This window comes from Ixodes scapularis, unplaced genomic scaffold (genome assembly GCF_016920785.2).
Source record: "Ixodes scapularis isolate PalLabHiFi unplaced genomic scaffold, ASM1692078v2 PGA_scaffold1__304_contigs__length_218370807, whole genome shotgun sequence".
NCBI lineage: Eukaryota > Metazoa > Arthropoda > Arachnida > Ixodida > Ixodidae > Ixodes > Ixodes scapularis.
The window spans coordinates 9,554,480-9,581,850 of NW_024609846.1; the positions used below are offsets into that span (position 1 = coordinate 9,554,480).

The following is a 27,371-nucleotide window of genomic DNA, read 5'->3' on the forward strand; positions in this document are numbered from 1 at the left end:
ACGAGGATGTGCCAGGCAGTCTTCAGCTACTGTTCTGGCAAGTGTGCACCCTCCGCGACCTCGCAGCGCGCCGCCGCTATAGACCCTTTACAAAAAACAGCGCCATCTGTTGAACGCAGCGGCAATCAGCGTCAGCCGCCATCTTGCAGGGTTGGCGGCGGCAGCGCCGATACCAGTTGACATCGCGTGACTGACGTGCGGCGCGTGCATTTTCGACCACGTGTGTGATGCCTACCTACTGCTGCGTGCCCCTCTTTAAACAGAGTGGGTATTTGGACTCGTCCTGAACAAGGGCACGTACCTATCGATGTTCACGTTATGTTTTGACGGGTTTAATCACGATCGCGCGGCCAACAAAAGTAAAAGCCAGCACTGAGTATCGTGCCTTGCATCCCCTGTTCCTAAGTGCAGTTTGCAGCATTCGTAGTCCGATTCCCTTGTTTCAGCTAGGGAGGAGACTACACAGTATCACTGACTGATACTTTACACACTCTGTGGGTGATGTGGTGATGCAATGCTGCTCAAGGGTGTAGCTTTCTTGCTATCCCACAGCTGCGTGCGAAGCTTTACATCCGTGCATGTCTGTGATTTTATTTCATGTACGAGCGAAGCCAATGCTGCAAGAACCCGACGCTTTGAACATTGCACACATACTCGCGCGGTGAAAGCCTTTTAGAAAAGTGTTTGTAGCGTGGACTTCGCTCTCGGTCTGTTCTCTACACCTTTAAGCGCGAAACACATGCGCGTCAAAACTGTCCGATCCGACGTGCGAACTGCCGGAACGGGCGCTCGAGGGAGAGGGTTTTCGTAGCCTCCGGTGCGAATGTCATGATCCTTTTCATGCAAAAAATGACATGTACGAAGTGCACAAAAAAAAAAAGAGAAGAAAACATGCACTTATTTGCAGACAAATTTTGAAAAATAAACTGTGTCAAAAAAGCCATCATGCTGTCTCTTTAAAAAAAATATAGGAATAATGTATAGCATTTTGACGCCGGTGATGTTCACAGGTTGCTGTCGCGAATGCTCCCATCGCATCGCGGAGTGAAAATGACTGCGATTTGAGTCAAAAAGCCACAGGGATCACGTTATTTTGGAGAAGAATCGCAGCGTGCAAAATGGGGTTAAAGAGCGCGAAGCAGCACGAAAGAGCAATTACATTTCGCAATTGCTAGTAGTAGTACACTGTTAGTCAGTACGACTAGCGTAGCGCAATGTACTTATTTGAGGCAGCAACAAAGAAAGTGAACGTCTGGGTTCGGCCTGCCTGCCCCCGTAAAAATATTTTTTCGTAGTACAAGCACAGCCAACGATCGGCGAGAACCTCAGCGATACCTGTTCGACGATCGCTGGCCGGTTGCTTTTCTTGGCGGGTGACACCTATGCGAATCAAAGCCTGTCGAATTTTGCAATATCGAAGGTGCTCTTACCTTTTTCTCACGTAGTTTGCCTTCACGGTCGACGAAATGACAAACCCCTCCACAAGGAAATTGTAACTTCTCTCGAAGCAACGCACCGATTCCGATCGACTCTCGTAGAAACGTTCCACTTCGTTGTCCTGCTGGAAGTTGGGAGATGTCGGTTACCCAACCGGTGATGGGGAAAACCCTGCTTGTAGCCATACAAGAGCGAGCTAAATAAGAAAGTGTCGTTGGAGAGAGCAGCACCTACAGCCGCACGCGCGTCCGGGCGTCCGGAACAACCCTGCAAGATGGTGTTGGCCGCCCAATTTTGCGGCACTCGTTTAGCGGATTTTCACCGTTGCCAGATATTTTGAAAGGGGTCTATACCACAAGGCGCTAGCTTCACGGCCAAGTCTACTGTTCTCCACTAACGATGACCCTGATTCCAACCTCACTGCCCCCTTTCAACTTAGGTGCCACTGACCCAGCTAATATCGGCTCCGAATGGCGAAAGTGGATAACTCACTTCGAAAACTTCCTCATCGCTTTCGATGTGAAGGATGACGCACGCAAGCGTTCTCTCCTGCTCCGCTATGCAAAGGAACGTGTCCATGAACTCTCCGAGACTCTTCCTGACCAGCAGAGTGGTCCCACATCAACTACGACGACAGATGCTGATACACCTTCAGTAATGGCCAGAAACACATACCAACATCTCAAAGACAAACTTGAGGCATACTTCAATCCTCGCATGAACACCACATTCGAGGTATTTCAGTTTCGTCAGGCGAAGCAACTCAAAGGCGAATCTGTCGGCCAATTCTCGATCCGGCTTCGATTGCTTGCTCGCAATTGCGGTTTCGCGAACGCCGACAAGGGAATCAATCAATAACCAGATCATATTTGCAATGACATCTCCACGCCTAGGACACGTAGCCTTAAGGCAAGACATTAACCTTCCATCACTTTTGAAACAGGCTCGACTCCTCGAGGATGTCAACCGAGCAACGACCGCCGTGGAAGAATCGACAACAAACACGACAGTTTAAGCAATCTCTGGACAGCCTCGCTACGGCCCTGCGGGCACATTTAGAAATGCCCAACAACCTCGCTACTTCTTTTCCCATCTGAAATATGGAGGCAGCGCACAACAACACCCCCACGTGTCGCCTCCCCAGTGTTTGCACTGTGGTGCTCACTGGCCCCACGAGGGAGGACAAGCAAACTGCCCCGCTAAATCTGCCTCTTGCAAGGCATGTGGCAGAAAAGGACACTATGGCAAGGTGAGCCAATCAGCGCACAAGCCTATCTTCCAGATTTCCCATGATTCTGACTCCGACGAGAGCGTTTATGCTGTCGGAATTATATCACAAATAGCTCACCAAAACCTCCCAGAGGTTCATCTGCAGGTTAACAACAGGCCTGTAACATTCCATATTGACACAGGTGCTTCAGTATCGGTCATTGGAACCTCTACCCTTAACAAGTTCGGAGCACTCACGAAACTCCAACAAGCAGGCACGCGTATTTACGCGTATGGATTGGATGCTCCGCTACCAATCATAAGAAAGCTCAATGTCACGCTGAAGTTCCGTGACAGCGACACAGAAAGAAGAGTTATTCATAATAGAGGGAACCGTGATGAGGCCTAGTCCATAAATGAGGGAACCGTGATGAGGCCTAGTCCATTCGCAGCAGCTTCGCTGCTGCGAATGGACTATGCCTCATCAAAATTATTTACGCCATCCAAGAACCCTCACAAAAAGATGCACGCTCAAATGGAGAAGTGCCTCCAAACTTGCTCGAGACCCCACTCGCTGCTTTTCCTGAGTTGTGTGCGGGTGTAGGCAAACTAAAAAACCTCCATTGACAAAGCCATTGCCCCGGTTGCTCAGCCCCATCGCACAATCCCCTTTGCAGTCCGAAGCAAAGTAGAAGAAAATATAAGCCAGCTCTTGGCCCTTGATATCATCGAAGAAGTAACCGGACCTACTCCATGGGTATCTCCAGTCGTAATTATGCCAAAGCCGCACAAACCAGAGGACATTCGCATATGCATCGACATGAAATGTGCGAATAGAGCCATTCTTCGCAGGAGGCGCGTCTACCCTACCATCGACGACGGGATCAGAGGGCTGAATAAACCAACACTCTTGACCAAGCTTGATCTAAAAAATGGGTACTACCAACTAGAACTTGATAACGAATCAAGAAAAATCACAACATTTGCAACACACAACAAACTATACCGCTACAAAAGACTTATGTTTGGAATTAATGCAGCTGCCGAGGTTTTCCAGGAAACCATCCGTCAAGTACTCAACGGCATATCTCACGTCCTCAACATCAGTGATGATATACTTGTGTTTGGCGAGACAAAGGATGAGCATGATCAGGCTCTCCAGGCAACTCTCAAAAGGTTGACAGAGAACGGCCTCACAGTTAATAAAAAAAATGTCTCTTCGCACAAAAAGAAGTCTGTTTTTTCGGCCACATTTTCTCTACTTCTGGAATCAAAACAGACCCCCAGAAGATTGCAGCACTAAAAAAAATGCCAGCCCCTGCCAAGGCTCATGAAGTTCGAAGTCTGCTTGGCACAGAAAATTACAGCGGACGCTTCCTACCTAACCTTGCTGACATAACATACCCTCTTCGGCTTCTCACAAAAAAGAACACCAAGTAGGTGTGGGGACCAGAAGAGCAAGGTGCTTGTTGGACAACAAGTGGCGAAATCTGTGGGATAAGAACGTGCATCGAGCGGACAAGACGTTGGATGAGACCTCTGCTGTGTGCGAAATACATTTTGAACCACAGCACGTAATTAGAGCTTACACGCACGTCATCAACGCTGAACAGATACGCGTTCAGCGCGGGAAAACAATGCTTTCGGCCCCGACGCAGTTTCTACGATCCTTCCAAATCTTCCTGCCAACATCTTCCGGCTTTCTGCTACCCTTACCACTTACTACTACTACCGAATCTTCCCATCTATTGGGCGAAGAAAACACCGGTGCACACACGCGCTGAGGAGGAGTTGACCGAAGCGCCATCTCAATTTAGATATGAACGACCTCAGCAAGCCTGCGCGGTGAGCCCACTACCCCGTTCTAAGCCACTGTAGCCGATCGTTTAGACAGGTCGTAGCAGAGCGCGCGAAAAATCTCGGTGGCCATGGTGACAGCGTCTCCCATTGGGAACCATTCTTTGGACAGGTCAGTATTACAGTACGTCGTGCTGCGCAGCACCACGGATGTTGAGCCTGACCTTGGCAACGCTCCGCATATTTTAAGGCAAAAGCCTTACTTGTCCAATTAGGCGAAAAAGTGGCGTCGTTGTGCCCGAACGATGCATTAAAAATATGTCATCAAGCACGCGGCGCTCACCCTCATGCTCAAGTGCGGGAGCGTGATATCACCGCCGGAGCGCCGTGTGCAAAAGATGCGTTTCGGACTTCATCTGTGTCCGTTGTGTGCTTCGTGCGATGGACTGTTTTGGCGACCGCGTCTCCTTTTACGGCCTCGACATCGGCAGCAGCGTCTACATCTACTGTGGCCTCCGCAGGCAAACATGACCGCCAAGTCTCACGCCACCAATCCCCCTCCCCTTAGCGAAAACGCGCGACGTGCTAGCGCCGCTACGCATTGCACGCAGAGATGCGTCTTCACATTAGGGAGTTTTCGTAGACCGCGCTGCCCCTTCCGCTAAGCGTTCCGCAACGAAGAAGTTGCTACTGCGCCTGCGCGCCGATAGCCTTGACTGTGGAGTTCCCGCTATCGTAGCGGGTTGCGGAGGGCCTTGCGGGACGGCGAAAACGATCTACGAAAACTCCCTATTTGCACTAACGTCAAAAAGGCGAATCTCATGTAGCAGTCCGGATCTTTCTTATCTAGCCTATTCTATGTGCGATTCGTGGCGGCGCAAAGTACGTTGAGCGTTTCGGACAGGGGGAGCGGGATTAGCGTGACTGCTGGCGCAGAGTTGCGTACCAAAAAAAAAAAAAAAATGTTTTTTTTTTTTTGTTTTTGTTTTTTTTTGACGCCGAAAAATGATACAAGAACTCAACTCTCCTACGTCACGCCGCGGTGGTGGCGCGTCGGGCGCACTTCCGGTCTGGGGCGGTGGGCAGAACTCGCCGTACGAGACATGCATTCTTGTGTTCTTTTCGGAGAAACCAGACGAAAAAAACTGCGTTCTCGTCAAAATGCTGCGACGGGGGCTCTACCAAAGGAGCCTGGAAAGGTTTGAAGATCAGTTTTTATGTTTTCCTGCCAGCTCCGTTTGTCCGAGTACGTAGATAGTAGCCGTGAAGAGGGTAAACCAGACGCTGTCGAACTACGATTGCTTGTGCGGGCAACACTTTGTGGCCGCCAGATGTATTTGTTTTGTTCCAACATGAACGAGAGAAAACCGCCAATCTGTCCGGGCCACCCGCGTGTTAGTGCGTCTTCAAATTCACACGGCCGCCTGATCGTTCGAACTTTCGTCTGCTCTTTCGAACTTGTCTGCTTTTTGTCGTCTGTTCGTTCAAATAAAAGCGACCCGTAGGCCAAACTTTGACCCGGTGATTGCAATAAGAAGTAATTGCAGGCCTCAAACGACTTAAGTAGGCTCGTTGTAAACAGTACATACAAGATGTTGATCATTGGTACCAATGGCCATCACCGACTTGTAACGCTTGGTCTGTTTCCGCTTCCGAATTTCAGTATCGACGTCGATCATCGCCTCTACCTTCTACACTTTTGCAGCACGAGGGACGTCGCGACCGAAAATATCTAGAAGAATCTCATCGTGGTTTTGGCGTCCATTCTGTGGCGTTCACGCGAATGAATCGCCGCACGTCAAATTATTTACGCAAAGCTTAGCGGTGCAAAGATCCTTGATAGTTCCGCTCAGGCGATTAAAGTGGTAAGACATTGCTATGAGGACGTAGAATCGACAATTCCAACGCGAAAAAGAGTATGCAGACTCACAGACGCCGAAAACGTGACATTCCAATGGTTTCTGGACGCGGGACGCGGTGCTTCTCGCCCGCACTCCATTTCGCATGCGTTTGAACTGTCGTCTGCTCTTTCAAACTTGTCTGTTTTTTGTTGTCAGCGCGTTCAAACGACAGCGACCCGTAAACCAAACGTTGACCCGGTAATCGCGATAAGAGCTAAGTGCAGGCCTCAAAACACGTTTGAAGGTTGGTTGGGGTATGTAGGCTAAGTGTAAACAGTAGATACAAGAAGATGTTGATCATTGTTACCAGTGGCCATCACCGAATTGTAATGCCCGATTCTACTTGCGGTTTTCAGTATCGACGTCCACCATCTCAGCCAGGGTCCACGCTTTTGACGCCCGAGTGATGTCGCGGCTGAAAATAGCGAGCAGAGTCTCATCGTGGGAGTCAGGCTTTAGCGCCCATTCTGCGGCGTCCACGTGAAATGAATCGCCGCAAGTCACATAATCGACGCAAAGTTTTGCCTCGTTAATTTTGCTGAAGCCGCTCAAGTAGTCATACATTGTTAGGAGGACGTAAAATCAACAATTCCACCGCGAAAAAAAGCACGGCGACTCCCACCGACGCCGAAAACAACGCAATGCAATGGTTCGTTTATGGGCGACGGCGGGCTTCTTGCCCACCGTCCACCGCGCATGCGCGGCGCCGGTGGAGTCCGCTAGGGGCGCTCCGGTTTGTTTGCAAACATCAGTTGGTGTATAGGTTTGCGTTTGATCAGTGTAATGTGGGTGGATTTAGCTGTATTCGATGATTCCCACAAAGTTTCAAATTGAAACCATACCATTAAAATTATGAATTAAAAAAATCATTACGAACAACTAAACATCAACACTGAACTCTCTTGAAAGTTGTGGGATCCCTGCACAATGGCGGACGCAAAAGACGCCGCCAATGTTGGAAGCTTAGAAACTGTGCTCCTGGCATTTCGATCCTAGCTTATGCAGTTTTAGAATCTCACATTTTATTGTGTCATTTGTTGCGCCATTGTGCAGCGTTTCGGGATTTTTAACAGTGGTCACGCGGATTTCGAAAGAGGTTTATTAAGGCACCAATCTTTTTCTCTGCGATGCGTATTTTTTCTAGGAACGATTCGGCTCACGTATCGAGAAACGCCCTGTATATTGTATCCTAGTAGTTCGTAAAAATTAGTTGCTCAAAAATAAAGCAAAAATAAAAAAGCAACTTCACAGTTGAAGGAAGGCTATGTCTGCTTTAACCGTGGCATCGCTCAGCAGTTTCTGTTTCACGTTGTTTCCCTCGCAGAAAACCAATGTCAAAGAAGATATCGCAGATGTTCCTTCTACAATTTGACGAGGCCGAGACTGCCACAGCCTTGCGCTTGTATATGCTAATAATCTGTTTTTCATTATTTCGGTATCGAAATCGGCCCGACTGTGAATAATTTACCACCAACTGCTAGAGCGACATTGCGAGTGCATGTTTCTGAGCGCAGTGGTAATAATCCGTAAAAATATAGAATAACAAAGGCGCGTGCAGCCTGGAGGAAGTAGCTGTTTTTTTCCCCAACCAAAGCCTCGCACTGAACCTCCATTCGCATCCTGCATCATTGAGCAGACGAACAGTGGAATACCTGCCGTGACAGTGTACAGACCGAATGGAAACGGTACGTTGTTTGTATCTCCAATCAGATTTATTTTTTAATATATAAGCAGCACCTATAAACCCCTTTACAGCGAAACTAAGCCTTATGGTACAGCACTACTGCTTATAGCCTTCAAGACATATGATGTGACTCATTGTTAGACAAGATACTCGACAAAAATATAACTTACCAAATACCGACTTCAAAACGTATTTAGAGTACTAGTCAAATTGACCTCTCTGCAAAATAACTTGAGTAGAGTACAAATACTTAGTAATGTAATGGAATCTCTTTTGAATGTACTTTTGCTTTGCGTTTTTTCCACTACAGTGACACCAACATGCTATATTTGCAAAAAAAAAAAAATCGCAGCGCTTTTTTATGCAGTCCCACTACAGTACGTTGTACCGTAGCGGTAAATATTAAGAAAATCAAAAGGAGGTCGCTCTACGTATACTCACGTCGCAGAAAATCACATCATGTTGTCGATTCATTAGGCGTACATTGGACGCATTGATTTGCAAAGCACCGAAGTCGGCAAATATTCATAGTTTACGTTCAACAGATGTGGAAGTAAATTTTCCAAACCCTGCATGCAGTCAGAAAGACTGAACTTGAAAAAAATACAGGCTCAAAGGGACACGAAGAAGCTCTTCCATCCTTCTCGTGGTTGTCGATTTTATTTTTTTCCCCCGTACTAATAAGCGCATACAGAAAAACCTACAACTTAGGCGAACGTTTTGTTTGCGCCCGGAGTTCTTACTTTGTTCCTATCTTGTTTCCTTCCTTGCTGTTGGTGGAGTAACTGTATAGGCTCTGCTTGCAGCATATGGTCCGCTTGTTCTCTAAAAGGAGCATGTGCAGTTACTCTAGGTGTTACAATATTTGTCTTCGTGAAAAGGTGGAGCTATACCCGTTGCCCCACGAGGTTTCCGAGAGTGCCCTGACTGGCGAAAGAAATTGGCATTCTTGCCGTAGCCGAGTCAAGCATAAAAAACAAAAACAAAACAAAAAAAAAAACACTGCGAATTTTTTACGTGATTTTCTCTCATTTAATTGTATTAGTTGTTTGGTCGGCGTTCTTAGCCTGCATCTTTGGTCACGGCTTGTTTCCTCTTCTTTGTTCGGTCGCTTCCGCTTCAAGTTTGCAATCGCTCAATGTTGCGCTGGTGTGTGCTGACTCCTATTCCCGTAAAAAATAAATGTTTTCAAACATAAAAAAAATTATTTGAGATAATGAGTACAAGGTAGTGAGAAATGAAATTAAGATAAAGTAGAAAATGCTTTCGATCAAATGTATTCGAAAGATACCAAATTAGTATCAAAAATATTTGAAATACAGTATCTTGACAAAAATATTTTAGAATAGCACAAGTATGCTGACCCTATTGAACAAAAAAGAATAAGATATGATTTGTTCAATCAGCTTATGAGAACTTACATAAATCGGATCAGGCGTAAGTAGGTTATTACATGATCCCGTGTTTTCTTACGTATCTATTGGAAATATTTATACAATTCTTTCGTCACTTAGGAAGAAGCTTCTGCATGTATGAATTCTTACCATGCACTTTGTGAGAACCACGTGTTTTCCGTCTTCCAGTCTAGGCCTAGCACAGGCAGGCCGTGAGGACCGCCATGGCGGCGGCTTCCCGGATACGAGGAGAGGCCGCATTCCTCGAAAAGGGCGGTGTCTCCTTCGCCCTTTTGGGTGAACGTGCCACTGACACACCCTTGATAATGATCGTGGACGCGATCTACCTCCGGGCTAAGCCGCACCCCCTACCCCGGGCGCGGTAATTTCCCGGAGCTTAGATAAAGGGCGGTCCAAATCAACTTGTAAAACAGGCGAAAGTCCCGGAGAAATCTGGGAGAGAGGAGTGTAGTCAATAATCACATGGATGTGACGTTTTGCTTTGCGTGTCTAGATTTGAATATATTTAACTTTTGCCGGCCCCGGAGAGCCCCTCAACCAGTCCGAGCAAGGTGGATCACCCTCCTCGCCCTCCTCACAAACCTGAAGTGGGGTAGGGAGGGGAGGGGGGCGCTTCTCGGGAATCCTAGGAAAGGGCAAAGGAAGGCTTAACAAGCAGTTGCTTTCGTTGTATTCTAGCCCTCGGAACCTCTCAAAACTTCTACGAAGGAGAGCTTTAAATTCTGTCCCTCTCCCGCCCGTGATGTGCGTTTTTCTTTTTCTCGCTCAACCTTTCGGTATCTGGTGCCCCGGCGCGATGTCTTTTCACTGCTCGTCCATACGTTCCGGCATGCTTCTGGACTAAAACAGCGAGCAAAATTTATAAAACAATAAAAGGGTTCCGTCTCCCTTTCTTTCTCAGGATTCGTTTTGTAGCTTGGTTTGAACCGTCCTTAAACCGGCCCTGAAACTGTGGTCGAAAGGCTCTCGCTGAGAGAGGTGTTCAGAGTATCTCTTGCTGGACGGGAGAGGAGGGCAATGGAGGGCCAGGGAAAAAGGGAAAGCACTATACTCCGTTCACCCCTAAGCTGAGACGACCTCGTTGAACCAGTCATGCTCGTCTTTTTCGCCACATTCATCATGCTAACCACTCATAATGTCAGATGACAACATACTGCACCAGGACCCTCTTGTAACAGGCTCAAAATAAATTTCAGTATTCTTCATGATTTTTTTGCTTTTAATATTCAGTAATATTTTTCAACGTCACATTTCCTTTGATGATTTTTGGCAAGCCATGTATACCGGAACCGCTTGGTAGGGAACCAGTGGAAATGAAAAAGGTTCATCGAGTGCGCTTTTGGAGAGGGTTACCCGTTCAAAACGCAACGCGCGAAAGCGACACACGAAAGCGTGAAGCGAAAGCGTGAAGCAAGTGCGGAAAGGAACGCGACGTTCTCGTACGGAAAAACGAGAACTTCCGGTGTATCGCAAGCCCCCAATCCCTGGGGAAGCGGGCTGTTGCTATGGCGACGGCGTGTTCGGCAACAGGAACAACCAATTGGAGAGCACTGCCGGTTCGGAGCACCTGCATTTTGAATAACAAACGCAGGTGGCCTCTCCGCCAACGCTCGTCTGGGGTTCATGTCCGTGAAATGAAATGTTGACGCTAACACGATTTAAACGGGCCCGAATGCCGAGGCCGGGATAACCGCTTTCGTGAACTGCTTCGAACTCTGTCGCTACGAAGTCAAAGCAACTGTCATCATTGCTAAGAGAAGACGGCCCGCGCCGGTCGTTTGTAAGGCTTTGTAGATACAAACAAATCTCCGTGGCGTTTTTTTTTTTTTTTGTTCCTGGGGGATGCAGGAGCGAGCCGACGTTAAGACAGGTACGTTGGAACTACGACAGTGTCAGCAAGAGCCTCGTAAATACCTGGACTCAGTAGGAGCTGACGCGCGCTTTTGATTGAAATGCTGGATTGGCGCTTCCGAACTGATCTTTTACGATTGCAACTCGATGCTGACGTGACACTGGGCAAAGGAAGTTTGGACCGTTATCGCGTATAGGTCCCACTAACTGTTCAAGCTCGACTGCGTTGACTTAACCGTCGTGTCGGAATAAAAATGGAATGCTAATAATAAAGTGTGCCTACGATATGTAGCCAAGGTAGTCCATACTACGTTTATTTGCGCTTTATACCACACCAAACAAGGAGATGAAACCGATGAGAGTCCCTTTTAGACGACATCGTTCGTCACCCCTGCTTCGAAAAACAGGGGGATGGCAAGAGAAAGAGACTGACCTCTTAGTCTAAAATTGAGTCCGCGATCGAACTACGTACTCATACGGGAATGGTCAACGTGGGTGGCGCGGCATATGCCATTCAGCAAGGCATCGGAAGTGGACGGTCTTGGCCAGGGACCGTAAAGCAAGTCTCGCTAGGCCGACATTCATCTCAGCTCGCCGAGCTGGCCCTTGGCGGTCGCTTGGTCGGTGGGATCGTTGCCGTTGTAGCTTTTTCCGGATGTCTGTGCATCCAGCGCTAATGTCCGTCCTAGTCGGTTTCAAGTACTTCTTTCTTTTTCCTCGCTACTTGAAGTCGGCACGCGCGAGAAGAGGACGTATAAAAATAAATGTTCGTTGGTCGTCGCGACCAGCGACGCTGTCGGCCATGTCGATTTCATCGTAAAAAAGTGCGTAAGACAGCACCGGAACTGTCGTAGGATTCCATCGTAACCCGCACAAAACTTAGGATAATTTCGTTTCGTGAATACGAAATTGGCCTTACTTTTTTTTCGTTAGCACATGTTTGCCTTGGGATGGTTTTCTGAATCTGGTCTCGGGTTCTTATGTGCACGCGCAATGCCCACATCTTTTCTGGACAAATGAGCGGCTTGTATGTAAACGCGTAATGGTGCGTACGGAGCGTGTTTCGCCGAACATCGCTAATACTTTCCGTGCATCCGCCGCACTCGGGCCGTTTCTTGTTTGTGTTCACGCTCCTTGCTTCGATATTCGGCCTTTTTGTCGCCTACTGCCTCAGTATCATGGGCTGACGAGCGATAACAAGATGATCGGAAGTCGTCTGCGTTTATTGAGCTGTCGGTGTCTTAGAGAGTCACTTCGTGCGCGCATGAGGGTATCGCATATTCTTTTTCAGTTTCGCGGCACATCACTTCACCTGTTGATATCAATGCCGCGAGCAAGTCGCCTGCTATTTGCGCAGGAGTTCCGCTGACGTCAGAACGACGCCGAGCTCTTATTGGCTGATTGAAAAAAAAAAAACAGCGAGTAATATCAATGCTAGATGCTTCGAGGTCTTCCCACTTGTTTTTCGGTCACCCAATAAGAGCTCGACGTCGTTCTGATGTCACCGGAACTCATGCGCAAGAAGCAGCAAACTTGCCCTCCGCACAAACCTTTTTTGAAAAGTGCGCGCCGTGTAACTACTGCGCTCGTTATCCGAGTCCGCAATTTTCTGATCCCATATGATGAGCACGTATTAGGCGCGAGGGCTACGTCAGCGTTCGGGAAGGACTCGGTTTGAATACCGTTACAAGTCACGGCGTTACCAGTGACGCGTTCCTTTTTCTTTCCAAACGGTAACGTAAAACGTACTTACGTAACCCATTTCGAGTAACGTATATCGTAGTTACGCTAGTGATGACGTCTTCTTTACAAAAACTAAAAAAATTAAAAACGTCTCCAACTCCCTGTAACGCCGAATCAGAGCGCAGCTCTTGAGGTGGAGGAGGAGGGGAGGGTACGGAGTGGAGGGTATGCCCCTCCTCCTCCTCTGTACCCTCTCCTCCCCTCCTAGTGCTTCCCCTCCCCTCCTTCTCTTCTCCTCCTTCTCTTTCTCCACTCCTCCTCCATCCGTGACTGGGCACGGCAGCTTCTCGGACATGAGGCTTAAAAACCCTTTCGTCTTTATCCTAGAGATTTTGCTCGACGTTCTGCTGGTGCCTATCAGCGTAGATGATGTAGTCCTCGGCAAGATTGTGGTGTCCGGCATCCCGCTATCTCCATCCGTCATCAGACGTTTTGACCCACCGGCCACAAGCCAGCGTCACAAGCATCGGACCCACCCACTTCAAAACATACCCGCGGCCCATCTTCGACAAGCCATCGACATCGACATCTTCGTTTGAGGCTATAAAACCGGGCAGCGGGAGGCACCACGACACTGGGCACGACAGCTTCTCGGACATGAGGCTTAAAAACCCTTTCGTCTTTATCGTACAGATTTTGCTCGACGTTCTGCTGGTGCCTATCAGCGTAGATGATGTAACCCTCGGCAAGATTGTGGTGTCCGGCATCCCGCTATCTGCATCCGTCATAAGACGTTTTGACCCACCGGCCACAAGCAAGCGTCACAAGCATCGGACCCACCCACTTCAAACGAATACGCCTCGCAAGTGGGCTCATTTTCGTCTTCTGCGCATAAGAAAGGAAGTAGCGGCGACGTCAGAACGCCGAACTCTGATTGGCTGATCGCGACCCCCTATCTCAGCGTCGTCTGCTCCTTTGCAACGTCGTCTGCTCGCAACGTCGTCTGCGTCTGTCTTACCATTTTTGCGACTTTCGGAGCGAACTCGACCTCGCCTTTAAGAGAGGGCAGACGAAATAACTCGAGCGGTACGTTGTTCTTGTCTAACAACTAGCAGACGCGCATCAAGGAGGGAAGTCAAAGGACTCCCTGGCGAGGTGTCCCGGGGCGCCGAGGTTTTTTTGCTTAGAACCGAGGCAAGTTCCCTCCCAAATACTTTTTCCCTCCATTCGTGTGCGGCGAGACCCCTCACTCTTTAACGGCGTCGGCGGGTTGGCGCAGTTAACGTCGTCTGCTTTACGTCTGTTACTCAAAGCGGTCAAAGCGATGGCTGCTTTACCTTTGCTGCGTCTGTCGGAGATTCGCCACTTTTTCATCGGCGAGAGTCACCGTTGCCTCGGCAAACAAGGAGATAACAAGAGGAAGAAGTTGACATTTTAATCTAAAACTGAGGTCAGCAATCAAAATATTATACGGGAAGGGTTCACAAGGGTCGGGCGGGCATATTCCACTCAGCACACCAGCCGGTCGTGGGCAGACGGTCGCCGAGTCGCGGAGAGCCTGCTAGGCCTAACTGCCCAGCTCGTTTGGTAGCGTTCGGTGGGATCGTGGCCGTGGGAGCTTCTCCCGGGTGTTTGTGGATCCAGCGTTTTTGTTCGTCGTGGTCTGTTTCGAGTACTTTTTACTTTTTTCTTGCTGCTTTAAGTCGGGACGCGTCAGAACCGCACGTAAAAAAATAAACGTCCGTGGGTCGTCGCGACCGCGACGTTGTCGGCCATGCTGATTTTATCGTAAGAAGTGCGTAAGACAGCTTCGGAGCTGTCGTAGGATTTTTTCGTAACCTGCGCAAAACTTACGAAAATTTCGTTTCGTCAATACGAATTTGTTCTTAAGTTTTGTCTTACGCACATTTTTGGCGTAAGATCGTTTCGCGAGTCTGGCCTTTGCGCTTCCGAAAGTCGCAGGAAAGGCAAGACAGACGCAGACGACGTTGCGAGCAGACGACGTTGCAAAGGAGCAGACGACGCTCAGGTAGGGGGTCGCGATCAGCCAATCAGGGCTCGGCGTTCTGACGTCACCGCTACCCCCTGCGCGAGAAGCAGACGAACTTGCCCTCCGCATACCCGCGGCCCATCTTCGACAAGCCATCGTCATCGACAGCTCCGTTTGACGCTATAAAACCGGGCAGCGGGAAGCACCACGACACTGGGCACGGCAGCTTCTCGGACATGAGGCTTAAAAACACTTTCGTCTTTATCGTACAGGTAAGGGGGCGCTACTACCTATCGTTTCGTAGTAATAACGTATGCCTGATCTTGCTGCCGTTCGCACGGTCGTGTTATTTATTGTTGTGCAATGTGATCGTGTATTTAAAAATGCTACTTGTGCTTAGCGGCGATGTTGAGGTTAACCCTGGTCCGGGCATGAAGATTATAACGGAACAACTTAAAGCCATTGCTAAAGATATACAGGACATATATAACGAAAAGGTCACAACAAATGACAGGCTTTCAGCCATCGAGCAAAAACTAGAAAGCCTCAGTACGCTCCAAACTACCGTCAGTGAGTGTCAAAAAAAAAATAACTGAACTTGAAGCTAACATCAAAACCATTTCTAAAAAGCTAGACGATTTGGAAAATTGAAGCAGGAGAGCAAACTTGATAATTTACGGAATCGAAGAAAAAGACACTGAAAACAGTGAAATACTTGAAAGAGTGGTTTCAGACGAAATCTTCGGAAAGCTTCTTAACACGCTGATATCAGGCATCGAAAGAATTCACCGTCTGGGAAAAAAGACGGACATAAGAATTAAACCTGTCATCCTGAAACTACTTGACTGCAGAGATAAGACAAGAGTGCTGAAAAATTGCTTCAAATTGAAAGGGACAACGTTTTCTATCAGCGAGGATTTTTCACGCCCCGTGCAACAGATACGAAAGTAACTGTGGGAAAGCACTAAAATCAATCGAGATAAAAATGATAAAGTGTTCTTGACCTTCGATAAGGTCAGCGTAAAGGGGCAGTTGTACGCATGGGACGAGGATAAAAATGACGAAGTTCCAATAGCAAAAAACGATGTCACCGACCACGTCTAGTTGATAACCGTGTTTTACCGTCTAATCTTACAGTCCTTAATTTAAACGCAAGAAGTCTTCCTAATAAGGTAGATGTGCTCGTCTATACTTTTGGAATACAATCCAGAAATCGCTACAGTAACTGAAACGTGGCTGCACCCGTTAATATCTGACAACGAAATTGTGCCACCAGACTACATTAATCTAAGAAAGGATAGATTAACAAAGAATGGTGGTGTATCAATTATCTTAAAACGCGGTATTTCTTATGTGCCTATGCCTGAGGTAAATATAAAAACGTGGAATCTTTATGGTGTAAGGTCTCCTTTGAAAATTATTCTATTGATGTCGGCGTTGTTTATCGTCCCCCAGACTCTGACCTACAATATCTTCATAACCTCTATGACTACATGCTAGCAAATATTAAAAGCGATAAAATCATCATGACGGGTGATATTAATATGCCCGAAATAAACTGGGACTCGCTGCACCCTGGCCTGGATACTGCTGATGTTATTATGGACATGGTATTTGCGTTCAATCTAACCTAAATCGTCAGAGAACCAACCAGGGTGCAGGGATCGTCACGGAGCTTGCTTGACGCAGTTTTCCTCAGTGACCCCTTTCCTCGGGCTCAAACTGAGGTAGAAGGGGTGGAGGGGATATCTGACCATAAAATTGTTGTATGCACGGTACCTGTTCGTAGTTCCGACATCTCCCATGGCTGCGCCAAATACGTGCTCGATTTCTACAAAGCCGACGATGCTAGCATTCAAACTTATCTTGCTCATGAATTTAACGATTTTCATGAGCTTTATGATTAAATTGATATCAGTATTGACGAACTATGGCAAAAGCTCAAGTCAATTATTAATCGGTGCATCACTAAGTTTATTCCTAGTAAACGTAAAATGATAAGGAAGCTCAACCCATGGATTTCACGTGAAATCATTCACCTGAAGCGTAAGCTAAATAGACTAAGAAAGTCATCCAAAAAGCGTCCACTCACCAACCACAATCCAACTATATCGGGACTATCCAGACTGCTCAAACTGAAGATTAAAGATGCAAAGCACAAATACTACAATATGGCCCTCCACAATTTTATGAAACATCACCCCAAAAATTCTGGAACCATATAATTCCCAGAAACTCTAAAACTTCCACCATAAGTGCCCCGGAGGCATTAAAAATGGCAGAAGAAATCAGCAGTTTTTCTAAGTCCGTTTTCACAGCTGATAATGGCAAAGAAGAGTTAATTCTACCGTCTAAAACCTGCGCAGATAAAGACCTCGGTGGCTTACAAATCACAGAAGCAGGCGTTTTAAAACTTTTACTCGACTTAGATGCAAAGAAGGGTACGGGTCCTGACGAAATTTCTAACACGTTTTATTAAAAAATACGGTAAATGGATGAGCAAGTATTTAATGCTAATTTTTAACGAGTCTTTCAGCCTTTCTTTGGTTCCCGCAGGCTGGAAAGTCGCAAAAGTTATTCCTATTCATAAGTCTGGCGATAGCTCCTTAATTTCCAAGTACACACCTATATCCCTAACGTGTACTTGCTGCAAGATAATGGAACACATAATTTTGAAATTTATGACAGAATTCACTGAGAAACATGATATACTAAATGCACACCAGCACGGCTTTAGGAGAGGTTTGTCAGCGACTTCACAGCTAATCGAGACACTCCATGACTTTTCGATGGGTATAAACAATAGAAGAGAAATTGACGTAATTTACTTAGACTTTAAAGGCCTTCGATTGTGTTTCGCACGTCAAACTTGTGAAAAAATTTACACACATTATGGGGGAGGGATTGATAATAAAATGGATACAGGAGTATTTAAGAAATCGTTTTCAGTTTGTTTATTACGAAGGACAGGCTTCAAAACCAGTTGCAGTGGAGTCGGGAGTTCCACAGGGCTCTGTCCTAGCCCCACTCTTATTTCTTCTGTACATTAATGACATGGTTGATGGCACTGACGCAAACATAAGGTTATTTGCAGATGACTGCATTATTTATCACGATATTTCATGTCAAGATGACCAAGCAGTATTAAACAGATCTCTAAAAAAGGTAGCAGACCGGTGCAGTGAATGGCAGATGGCTTTAAACACTGAAAAGACGGCTTATTTGTGCTTGACCAATACGAAAAAGATGTTCTTGAATTTCCTTACAGCTTAGACGGTAAAATTTTGCACAGAGTCACTGAATACAAATATCTAGGTGTCGTGTTAACGTCTAATTTAAACTAGAATGCGAATGTCAAATACGTATCCAGTAAAGCGCTCGTCAAATTATTTTTTCTAAAAAGAACGCTAAAATAGTCTAGTCGTGAAACCAAGTTGTTCGCATACACCACACTCGTTCGCCCGGTATTAGAATATGCAGTCATTGCCTGGTTTCCTCACACACAAACCAAAGTCAACATCCACGAAAGTGTTCAGAGGAAAACGATAAGATTTGTTCACCACAAGTATGGTCGCTTTGATTCGCCTAGAGAATTGCCGAAAAGATCCAGCCTAGTGACCATCGCTGATCGCGCAAAATTAGGAAGACTCAAATTTTTGTATCTCCTTTTAAACGACGCCTTTAAAATAGGCAAGAATAAGTATGTGAATTTTTCACAGGCAAGAACAACAAGGCATAAACACTACAATACATAAACCGAATACTCTTTCAATAATAATACTTTTACGTGCTCTTTCTTTCCTTCAGCTGTAAGAGATTGGAACAGCCTTCATCCGCTATTTTTTTAACTACACAAATGTGGATGCGTTCATTCAAGCTCTTGAACAAGACCTTCTTAGCAAGTTCATGAGTTAGTTCTTTCTGTTATGTTCTGTTTTGTTGTTTTAATATGAAAGGAAGTGACGATTTCTAAAAATTACTGTTTTTCGCGCGCCTCAAAAGTTTTGTGTGTTGTTTTTATTTGTACCACACCTGCTATAATCCCTCAATGGGGATTGGCAGTATTTTGAAAATAAATAAAATAAAAATATCCTCCTCTTCTTATTCTCCTCTCTTCCTCCTCCCCTCCCTCCTTCGTGACGTCACTCGTGACCCTCGTGACATCACTCCTGACCCACGTGACGTCATTTATTATTTATTTATTAAATACTGCAGACCAAACGTGGTCCAAGCAGGATGGGCAGGGTACAAACTCAAGAACCTATACAAAAACAAAACAACAATACAAGAAATAAGGCATACAAATCGGCAAAAATATGAAAGAGGCGGTGCGATACAGCAAAACAAGTAGCTAGCCAAGAAGCACAATACCGAAGCATGTAAGCACTTAATTAAAAAACACCAAAACACATAGAACTACAAAAAAAACCCACTACAATAACTGTTCTAATGATGAAGCAAAATCCGAAGATGAAATAACCAAACAAGAGAATTCCCTTCTTCAATTGTACGAGGAAAAAACGAAAATGATGACATTTCCTCACTCGCAAAGTCATCCTAAACGTCGTGACCTTCACTGTGAAAGTCGTGACCTTCGTCGTGACTTTTACCAGTGACCTCCGTGACGTCACTCGTGACCCTAGTGACCCTCGTGACGTCATGTGTGATGTCAGTATGGGAAACGTTCAATAATGTAACGCGCGGTTACGGGTGACGTCATTCGGGATCCTAATGACCCTCGTGACGTCACATGTGACGTCACGTGTGACGTCATTATGAGAAACGCCCCATAATGCAACGCGCAGTCACGCCGACGGCGATGCCGACAATGACGGCGACACCGCTCAAGCAGGAAACGGGCGCTTAAGAGCTGCACTCAAAAACAATTACAGTTTTTTGTTTGTTTGTTTTTTCTTTTCAAGGCGCCAAGTTGCGTGCATTCTTACTTGCGCGGGAAAAAGAGAAGCAAAATATCGAAGGTACCACGTACCTTCGATATTTTACCTCTCTTTTACCCGCCCAAACACTCGCACTTCGGAGAATTTGCCAACGCACACGCCCTTTGTCCCAGTGTCGAAAAACGGTGTCTCCGTCGAAGGAAATTAACACAAATGGCAGTAACGCACGTTAAAATTTACGCGTAACGGTAACGCGTTTCCTTTATTTTGAGGTAGCATAGGTTGCTATCGCGTCCCTTTCATTTGCGATTAACGAGAAACGCATTTCGTTTCTCTTTTCGGTAATGCCAGCAACACTGGCTTCACTGGCCCATAAAAGTTCGACGTCGGTGATCGGATTCTTTCGGTTTCAGTATGCCCCTGTCATCGCTTGCCCTGCAGCTGGGAGTTTGCCGGGGTACCAGGCCGTCGCGGTGGCCGCCATCTTGGTGGCGATCACCGCGGCGGTTTGGCTCCGGTGTAGACCCGCGAGGAGGAGGGCCCTTCCCCCGGGTCCCAGGGGCTTTCCGCTGATTGGCTTCCTGCCCTTCCTGGGAAGAAATCACCACGTCATGTTCAGGGACCTCGCCAAAATCTACGGTCCTGTTGTGAGGTTCGTCACTCTGATTTCACCCATGAATACACTCTGCTTTACTTGACTCGCTAGTAATCAAATCACTTTTATTTTGCCGAAAACTGTACCTTTGTGAGAAGGATGTCTGAAAAAAAAAGAAGCTGCATGGTTGCAACTTGAGGCGTTTATACGGCACCATCATGGCTAGAGCGGACGAGATTTAAAATAACTATATGCAAACATTTGCACCTACTTCTGGGCAATAACAAATAAACAAATAAACAAGCATAATTTGTGCTTAAACCGCGATATACATATATACACATAAATGTACGTGTGGGGATAAATAATTACACGCAGCGAAGTTCGTTAGTTATAAAAGCAGGTAGCTTGTGCCTTAGTCTTCCAAAACAAAGTTGTTCTGAAATAGGGGAGTCCCCAAGGGTGCCAATGACGCGATGGATGTTCTGATTTATTTATTTTTAATTTTGTACGATCTAAAATAATTTATCCTTTTTTTTTACTAACCGTCCAGAAGTTGCAATTAATTTATCGTATTCATCTCGGACACATTAATGATTTTATATTTTAAAAAAAAGGGGAAGAGCATGGTGATCCAGAGGAACGTTATCAATTACCCTGACAACTTTTGTTTGTCGCAACAGCTGCAACTTGTTTGGATTCTTTTTGTAGTCGTCCCCTACACTAGAGGGAAGAGCAAAAGGTGAAATAAAAAAACAAAAATTCTAAACGATTTTTTATTATGTTAACTGGAAGTAGATGCCTGTACTTATTCATTATTCCCGCAGCTCTGGAAAGTCTCTGAAAACATAGTTTACGTAAACATTCCAAAGCATATATTCAGAAAACGTGACGCATTGAGTCCTAATATTCTGAGCACACTCTGTTCTAATGGACCCAAAACTAAACTTGAAGTCAAAATAAATCGATGCACAGAACACTGGAATAAATCTGCCTTTGTTGTTGCCCTGTTTATAACCAGTGATTTACTATCTGTCCAGATTTTTAATCTATACAAAAAATTATTCGCTTTAATATCAGTAAATCCGCCATAGTATATGTAAAAATATGCTCGTTTCATCAGCGTACATAATACATTTATTCGAAGGTTCAGTTTTCTTTTTAAATATCATTAACGCATATGAAGAACAACGAAGCAAAATATTTTATTGTGCAACACACGAAAAAAATTCGCTGCATGGTGGATTTGAGCCCTGAACATACTGGGACCGGTGTTGTAAAGAGGATCTGATAAGTAATATTACGATACCTCGAATACCATAGCCATATAATTTATTTAAAAGAATTTTATTATTTATTTCAGAAAAAGATTTGCTGATATCTATATATATATATATATATTTAAAATTAACAGTTATAACTCTCATTTATTTCTAGTATAATCTCTTTCAGTACCAATAAACCGGGTTCTGTCGGTCGATGCATTCTGAATCCATATTGAGACTCAGTCAACGAAATATATTTTTCAAAAAAGGTGAGAACTAGGAAATACAATATTTTTAAAAGGCTCGGAAGAACAGAAATGGGGCAGCAATTACACAGATAGTTTTATCACCGCCTATAAATAAAACAGATATGTTAGAAAGCTGCATTCTTTCGAGGAACACACCGGATGATAAAATTATGTTGTACAAATGCGGTATGCAAGGCAGTAAAATATCAATTATACATTTTATTGGTTCCACTAGGAATTCCTCGCAGTCACGACTATAACAATGTTTTTATTATCATAACCACAGAGAGCACTTCGGCTCTATCCGTAGGATACAAAAAAAAAAACTTTTCGCTAGTGAAAGTATTTGCACTGTTTGTACCCAACTCTCACAAAATAATCGTTAAGCTTTTTCTACAATCAGTATATTTGAAATATTCTTGTTGCGCAGTAAAGAATTTAATCGTTTCCATACTATTTCAGTGTGTCTCAAACGAGACACGTCAAATAACGAGGTATAATACAGATGTTTGGCTCGTCTTAACTGAGTGTTGACATGAGTTCTTAACTTATTTAAAATTACGCAGATTCTCTTCGTCTAGTGTTTTGATAAACTGATTGTAAAGAAAGTTCTTCTTTTTAATATGTTCTAAATGTTGCCCATTCACGCATGGATTCCTTGCCTTTTTACTAGGCTATACGTCTTTGTACGGAAACGACCTACAATAAACATCTTTGAATAAGTTTAAAAACATATTATAGTATTCATCAACACGTGTGACCTTCAACACATTGACTCCAATCGATCACACTGATTTTGTCTCTAAACTTATTAACTTCTATGGTTTATTTCTCGGATTCATTTTCTGGGGATTTATAAATTTATTACGTGGCACATTAGCGTTAATATTAATGAATATGGGAAGGTAGCCCCTTATACCGTAATTCAAAACCCCAGTGTTTATATCACTTTCATCATTGTTAGTTATAAAAAGATCAATCAATGTGGACGTCGAACACGTGTCGTGTTTGTATGAACGTGTGTTAGGGGGGAGGGAGGCGGTGTAAAAACAATACAGATATTGTTTGATGTCGATAAAGTGACAGGTTTGCTTTTGAGTCGAGAGTCTTCCAAAATGTTTATATCAACTTTGCCACCAAGCTGTAACTTGAATCGGTGTTCGTAGCAGGGCAAAATAGATTATTCAGGTAATTAGAAAACATAGAAACATTTCCACTGGGTGGTGGATAGAGAACAATGTAAATATTACTGTTTCTCTTAACATAAAATATTTAGTAGTCTCGTTTCACGATAGAGTGATCACCGAGCACCTCAAAGACATAAATATTGGTAGTAATAACACACCACCACCGCGACTGTATTTACGATTTAAAAAGAAATGACCATAATATGAAAGAGCAAAAACGTCATCATCATTTCCGTACCGTATTTCAGTTAACATGACTACAGTAAACGAAGTTTCAATAGAGTAAAAAAATATAATTAGATAATCTCCCTTAGACCTTGAAGATTGCACGTTTAAGTGAAACAAGCTTGTATGAGCATCACTCTGACTCTTCAGAAAAAGTGTTTCGACTTTCTACCGTCATTGTAGCAAGACTTTCAACCGTAGCTAAAAAAAACAAAAAAAAACAAGTAAAGTAAAATAAAAAAAAAAAAAAACATTTAGTTCACAGATCTTTCCAAAATCAGTTTCACACAAATCGCAACGACCGGGGTGCTATCAGCTTTTCTTGCAAGGGTTTTGCTATTTCGGACCCACACGTGACGCCACTGGTGCTCACACTTCATTGATAGCGTCATACAAAGCAGCTTTTTCAAGGTTGGGGCCAAATGCCGATTTAAATAAATGGGTGATTGTTTCTAAAAACCGAGGTCTTCGCAAGACATCCTCTTTTTTTTAGCTTTGTCAAGGACCGAGTCACACTTTGCCGGTCGTTGAAGCTAAACTATTACATTATTATTGGTCGTATCTTTGGTCGGTACGGCGACATACTTCAATATTGGGGACAGCAATCTCCTCTACCATAAGCGTTCCTAGTTTCAGTACAAGTTTAGTGACGTTTTTCGTTTTAATTTTCGGTATGCTCTACGATGATGAATGGTAGCAATTCAAGCAAGCGCTGACTTAATTTTAATGCAGTGCTGAGATGCGCAACTTCGTCAACGGGGCGATTGAAACCGAAACCAAGCCTATCGTCCCCATGACCAGTCAGGTTCCATAATGCAATGTTTTTTCAATGTGGTCTATTTTTCATATGACGGTTTGATAAGTAAATCGAATTATATACTTCATTTTTTTTTCTTTTTTGCTCAAAGTTTAAGCTCTAGTTACTTGAAGTACGCTCTGCTACGCGTAGCGCGTTGTCTTGAGCGTGACCAGTTTGTTTAAACCAAAGAGGTAGAGGGGCTTACAGCGATAAACCGGGGTTCCGGTCTGCACTCGAAAGTGACCCCCATTAGGCGGCTGCCATTGTACGCAAAGTTGACCACTCGTCACATGACCGAACCAAATGCGTGACGTCACAGGAAAGATGGCAGCGTCCATGCAGCGGCTGGCCCCAGCTGGGCCGGAGCTTGTCGGGTGCTTTGTTGGTTCTCGTTCGTCTCGGCGAGTCAATTTCAGACGCAGAAGCCGTCTTATGAGGCCGGTCGACAGCGACTTCAGAGTTCAGCGTGATGTCTGACGTAGGTACAAGGAGAAAATACGGAGGAACAGTGTGCATTTCGCTGGTGACCGATGGCAATATTGCCACGGAAGAGACAATCTGCCCTACGTTGCTCGCACCTCGGATTGATTCGGCGACCGCTAGGATAAAATTTAAGGCGACGTTTCTGTGCTCTCGTTGACCATCGGAACCTTCGAGATCTGCAGTAAAGCGTGTGCAATATATTTGGATACACAGTTTAGCGACGGAGATTGCATGAGTCGTGCTTGGCAGTGTGCAATCGTGGTGTCGCTTTGTTTAAATGCCCGAATGCTCACTTTGGTTGTGCGGTGCACCGGAGAGATGCCTTGCCGCTTGTAGCTCCCGTGCCGTGCTAAATGATACTGTGCTGCTTCCCAAATTGTTCCGGCGTAGACGTGCACTTTCACGGAGGACAGGTGTGCGTCGCGCCGAAGAGCTGCCCTCAAGCTAGTAGTTCCTGTGCCGTGCTTTAGGTGATGTTGTGCTGCCTACTAAATTGTTCTGGCGCAGACGTGCACCTTCATGGAGCATAGGTGTTGAAGTTGGTATTGATTCCGCTGGTCTGTCGCACGTTTCGTCGACACCAAAGTTTCAGCAACACTCGTTACGCGAATTGCAAGCTGTATGGACATTTCATCGCGCGTGTTACCTACCCAGTCCATCCATTCTCGCCGCTTTGCGACGGCAGTCTGCAGCGGCTCGTTACCAGAAAAGTTGTCTCACATCGATTTCAGTTCAGCTCGTCCACGGCAGTCGCCAGACCCCGAAGGAGAGGATTTGTTCGAACAGAATGCCACTAAAGCAGTGCAGCTTCTTTAGTGGTCAGAATAGACTCTTTTCTGTCTGTTTTGTTATATTGCCACGGATGCTTGCTCCAGTCCTATTTTCTATCAATATTTACTATTCTGGTAAGTTCCAGGCCATGCTCAGCTGTCATTGTATGTTCTGGTGGAGGTGCTGCGCACTTTATCCATATTCTTTCACCGTGTACCCTGGCGGCTCCTCAGCCGAGTTGCCCGATAACAAGACACGGGTGGCACATTATCCCGAGTCTTAAACCCCCGGCGAGCCGTGAACCAAGTCCTATACCGAGCCCGGCAGAAATACCGCAAGACGAGCGGGTAATACAAGGACGAAACTCGGAAATACACCACGAAGAACTTGAAATCCAAGCCGGTCGCTGCTACCAGCAAGAACCGCCGGAATTAGGTCTTTTGCCAGAAAAAACCGAAGCTGACTAAGCCAACAATGACAAACCTGTAGCAGCAAACCACGTCCGCTCCCACCATCGTTTGCATGCCCGTCGCACCTCGCACTCTGATGCCCTTTCACGCAAGGTGCATAAGACGTCGAGGGCTGGATTGAATAATATGACCGTGTCGCCCGCCACAGTTGGTAAATGGGCAACCAGCTCCTGCAGAACCTATACTTCTCGTGGAAGAAACTGCGAGGCACTGGTTTGAGAACCACGAATCCTCCTTAACGTCGTGGGAAGTTTTCAAGATCGAGCTGAAGTGCATGTTCATCAGCCAACATTGACGAGAGAGAGCCGAATTCCTGATTCTGTCCAGGACACAGCCCCAACGAGAGCGTCACCACCTTCGTGGAGGATGTTTTGCTTCTGATCGAGCACCCACGCCAACCTTGATGCTACAGAAGACAAGAAGCTAAGAATTCCATGTTCCTCATGTGAAGGACAACACCTTCAGCAGCCTTGTCCGCAACCCCACACAACAGTCGAAGGGTTCATATCAATAAAGCTTCCAGCATTGACTGTACACTGCAGGTCCGAGCATGTCACTATCAACAACTCCCCAGCGTTGCGACACGCGAGTCGTCCAGCTGCAACTTCGACGCCAGCCCCCCAGGCATCCGTGACATCATTCACAACGGTGTCCGGGAGGAGATAAGGAAGCTAGTTGCTGCCATCAGTTGCCCGGCTTTTATTTTGATCGCCGAGATTGTTTCAGAAGAAGTTAGACAGGCATTTCAACTGGAGACTTCTTCCAGCGAAGCGGCATCTGACGAAACGAGGGCGACTTATGCAACAAAGTCACAACGACCATCACCGGCTACCTGTTACTATTCAATGCCGATTCAACAAGACACCCCATCGCCGAAGCATTCCCAACATCGGGAAGAACCAGTGTAGGTCCGCGCTGAAGAGAGTACACCGAGGAAAACGGAGGTACTGCGAATGGCCGACGGAAAACCACTCTGCTACCACTGCATGAGGCCGACCATGTCTACTGGAGGTGCCCGTACCAATGAATTGGCGTGCAAGGGTTCCTGCCGAACGACCCTCGACCACGTCTCGACGAGCGTCCAGGGAAGATTAGGGATTATCTTCGGCGGTCTTTGCCCCTGGTGCCGACATGACCCCGAAGCTTGTGATCTACTTCATCTGGACGGGAGTTAAGCACAACAAAGCAGGTGAGAGGCAATGCAAGGAGAGTTGATCTGGTGTCGGTTGTCGTCCGAGGACAATACCTAATAATTTGCTGACACTAATTATCTGTGTCCACGCCACGAAGCACACAATTTCCAACTTTGAGGGAGAATACCGCTCAGTTACCTTAAGGAATAGATTGGTTGGTTGCTCTCAAAAGTGAACTGCAAGCATCACGAGACTTCACTTTGCCCCACAAGACTTGCACAAGCTGTAGTGGTCGTGGGATGCAGAATAAGTCTCCATTACGAAATAGAA

At 45.8% G+C, this 27,371-nt stretch overlaps 1 protein-coding gene across 1 annotated transcript in view; it reads left to right on the top strand.

Moving 5' to 3' along the window:
• The window catches only part of LOC8034380 (cytochrome P450 2H2), a 120,245-nt gene that overhangs the window by 46,738 nt on the left and 46,136 nt on the right, over window positions 1-27,371 (top strand). Inside the window, exon 2 of the mRNA XM_040213953.3 lies at window positions 20,279-20,517. Within this exon, the coding sequence (XP_040069887.1) occupies window positions 20,477-20,517 (41 nt within the window). The 5' untranslated portion in view covers window positions 20,279-20,476. The remainder of the gene's footprint in view (window positions 1-20,278; window positions 20,518-27,371) is intronic.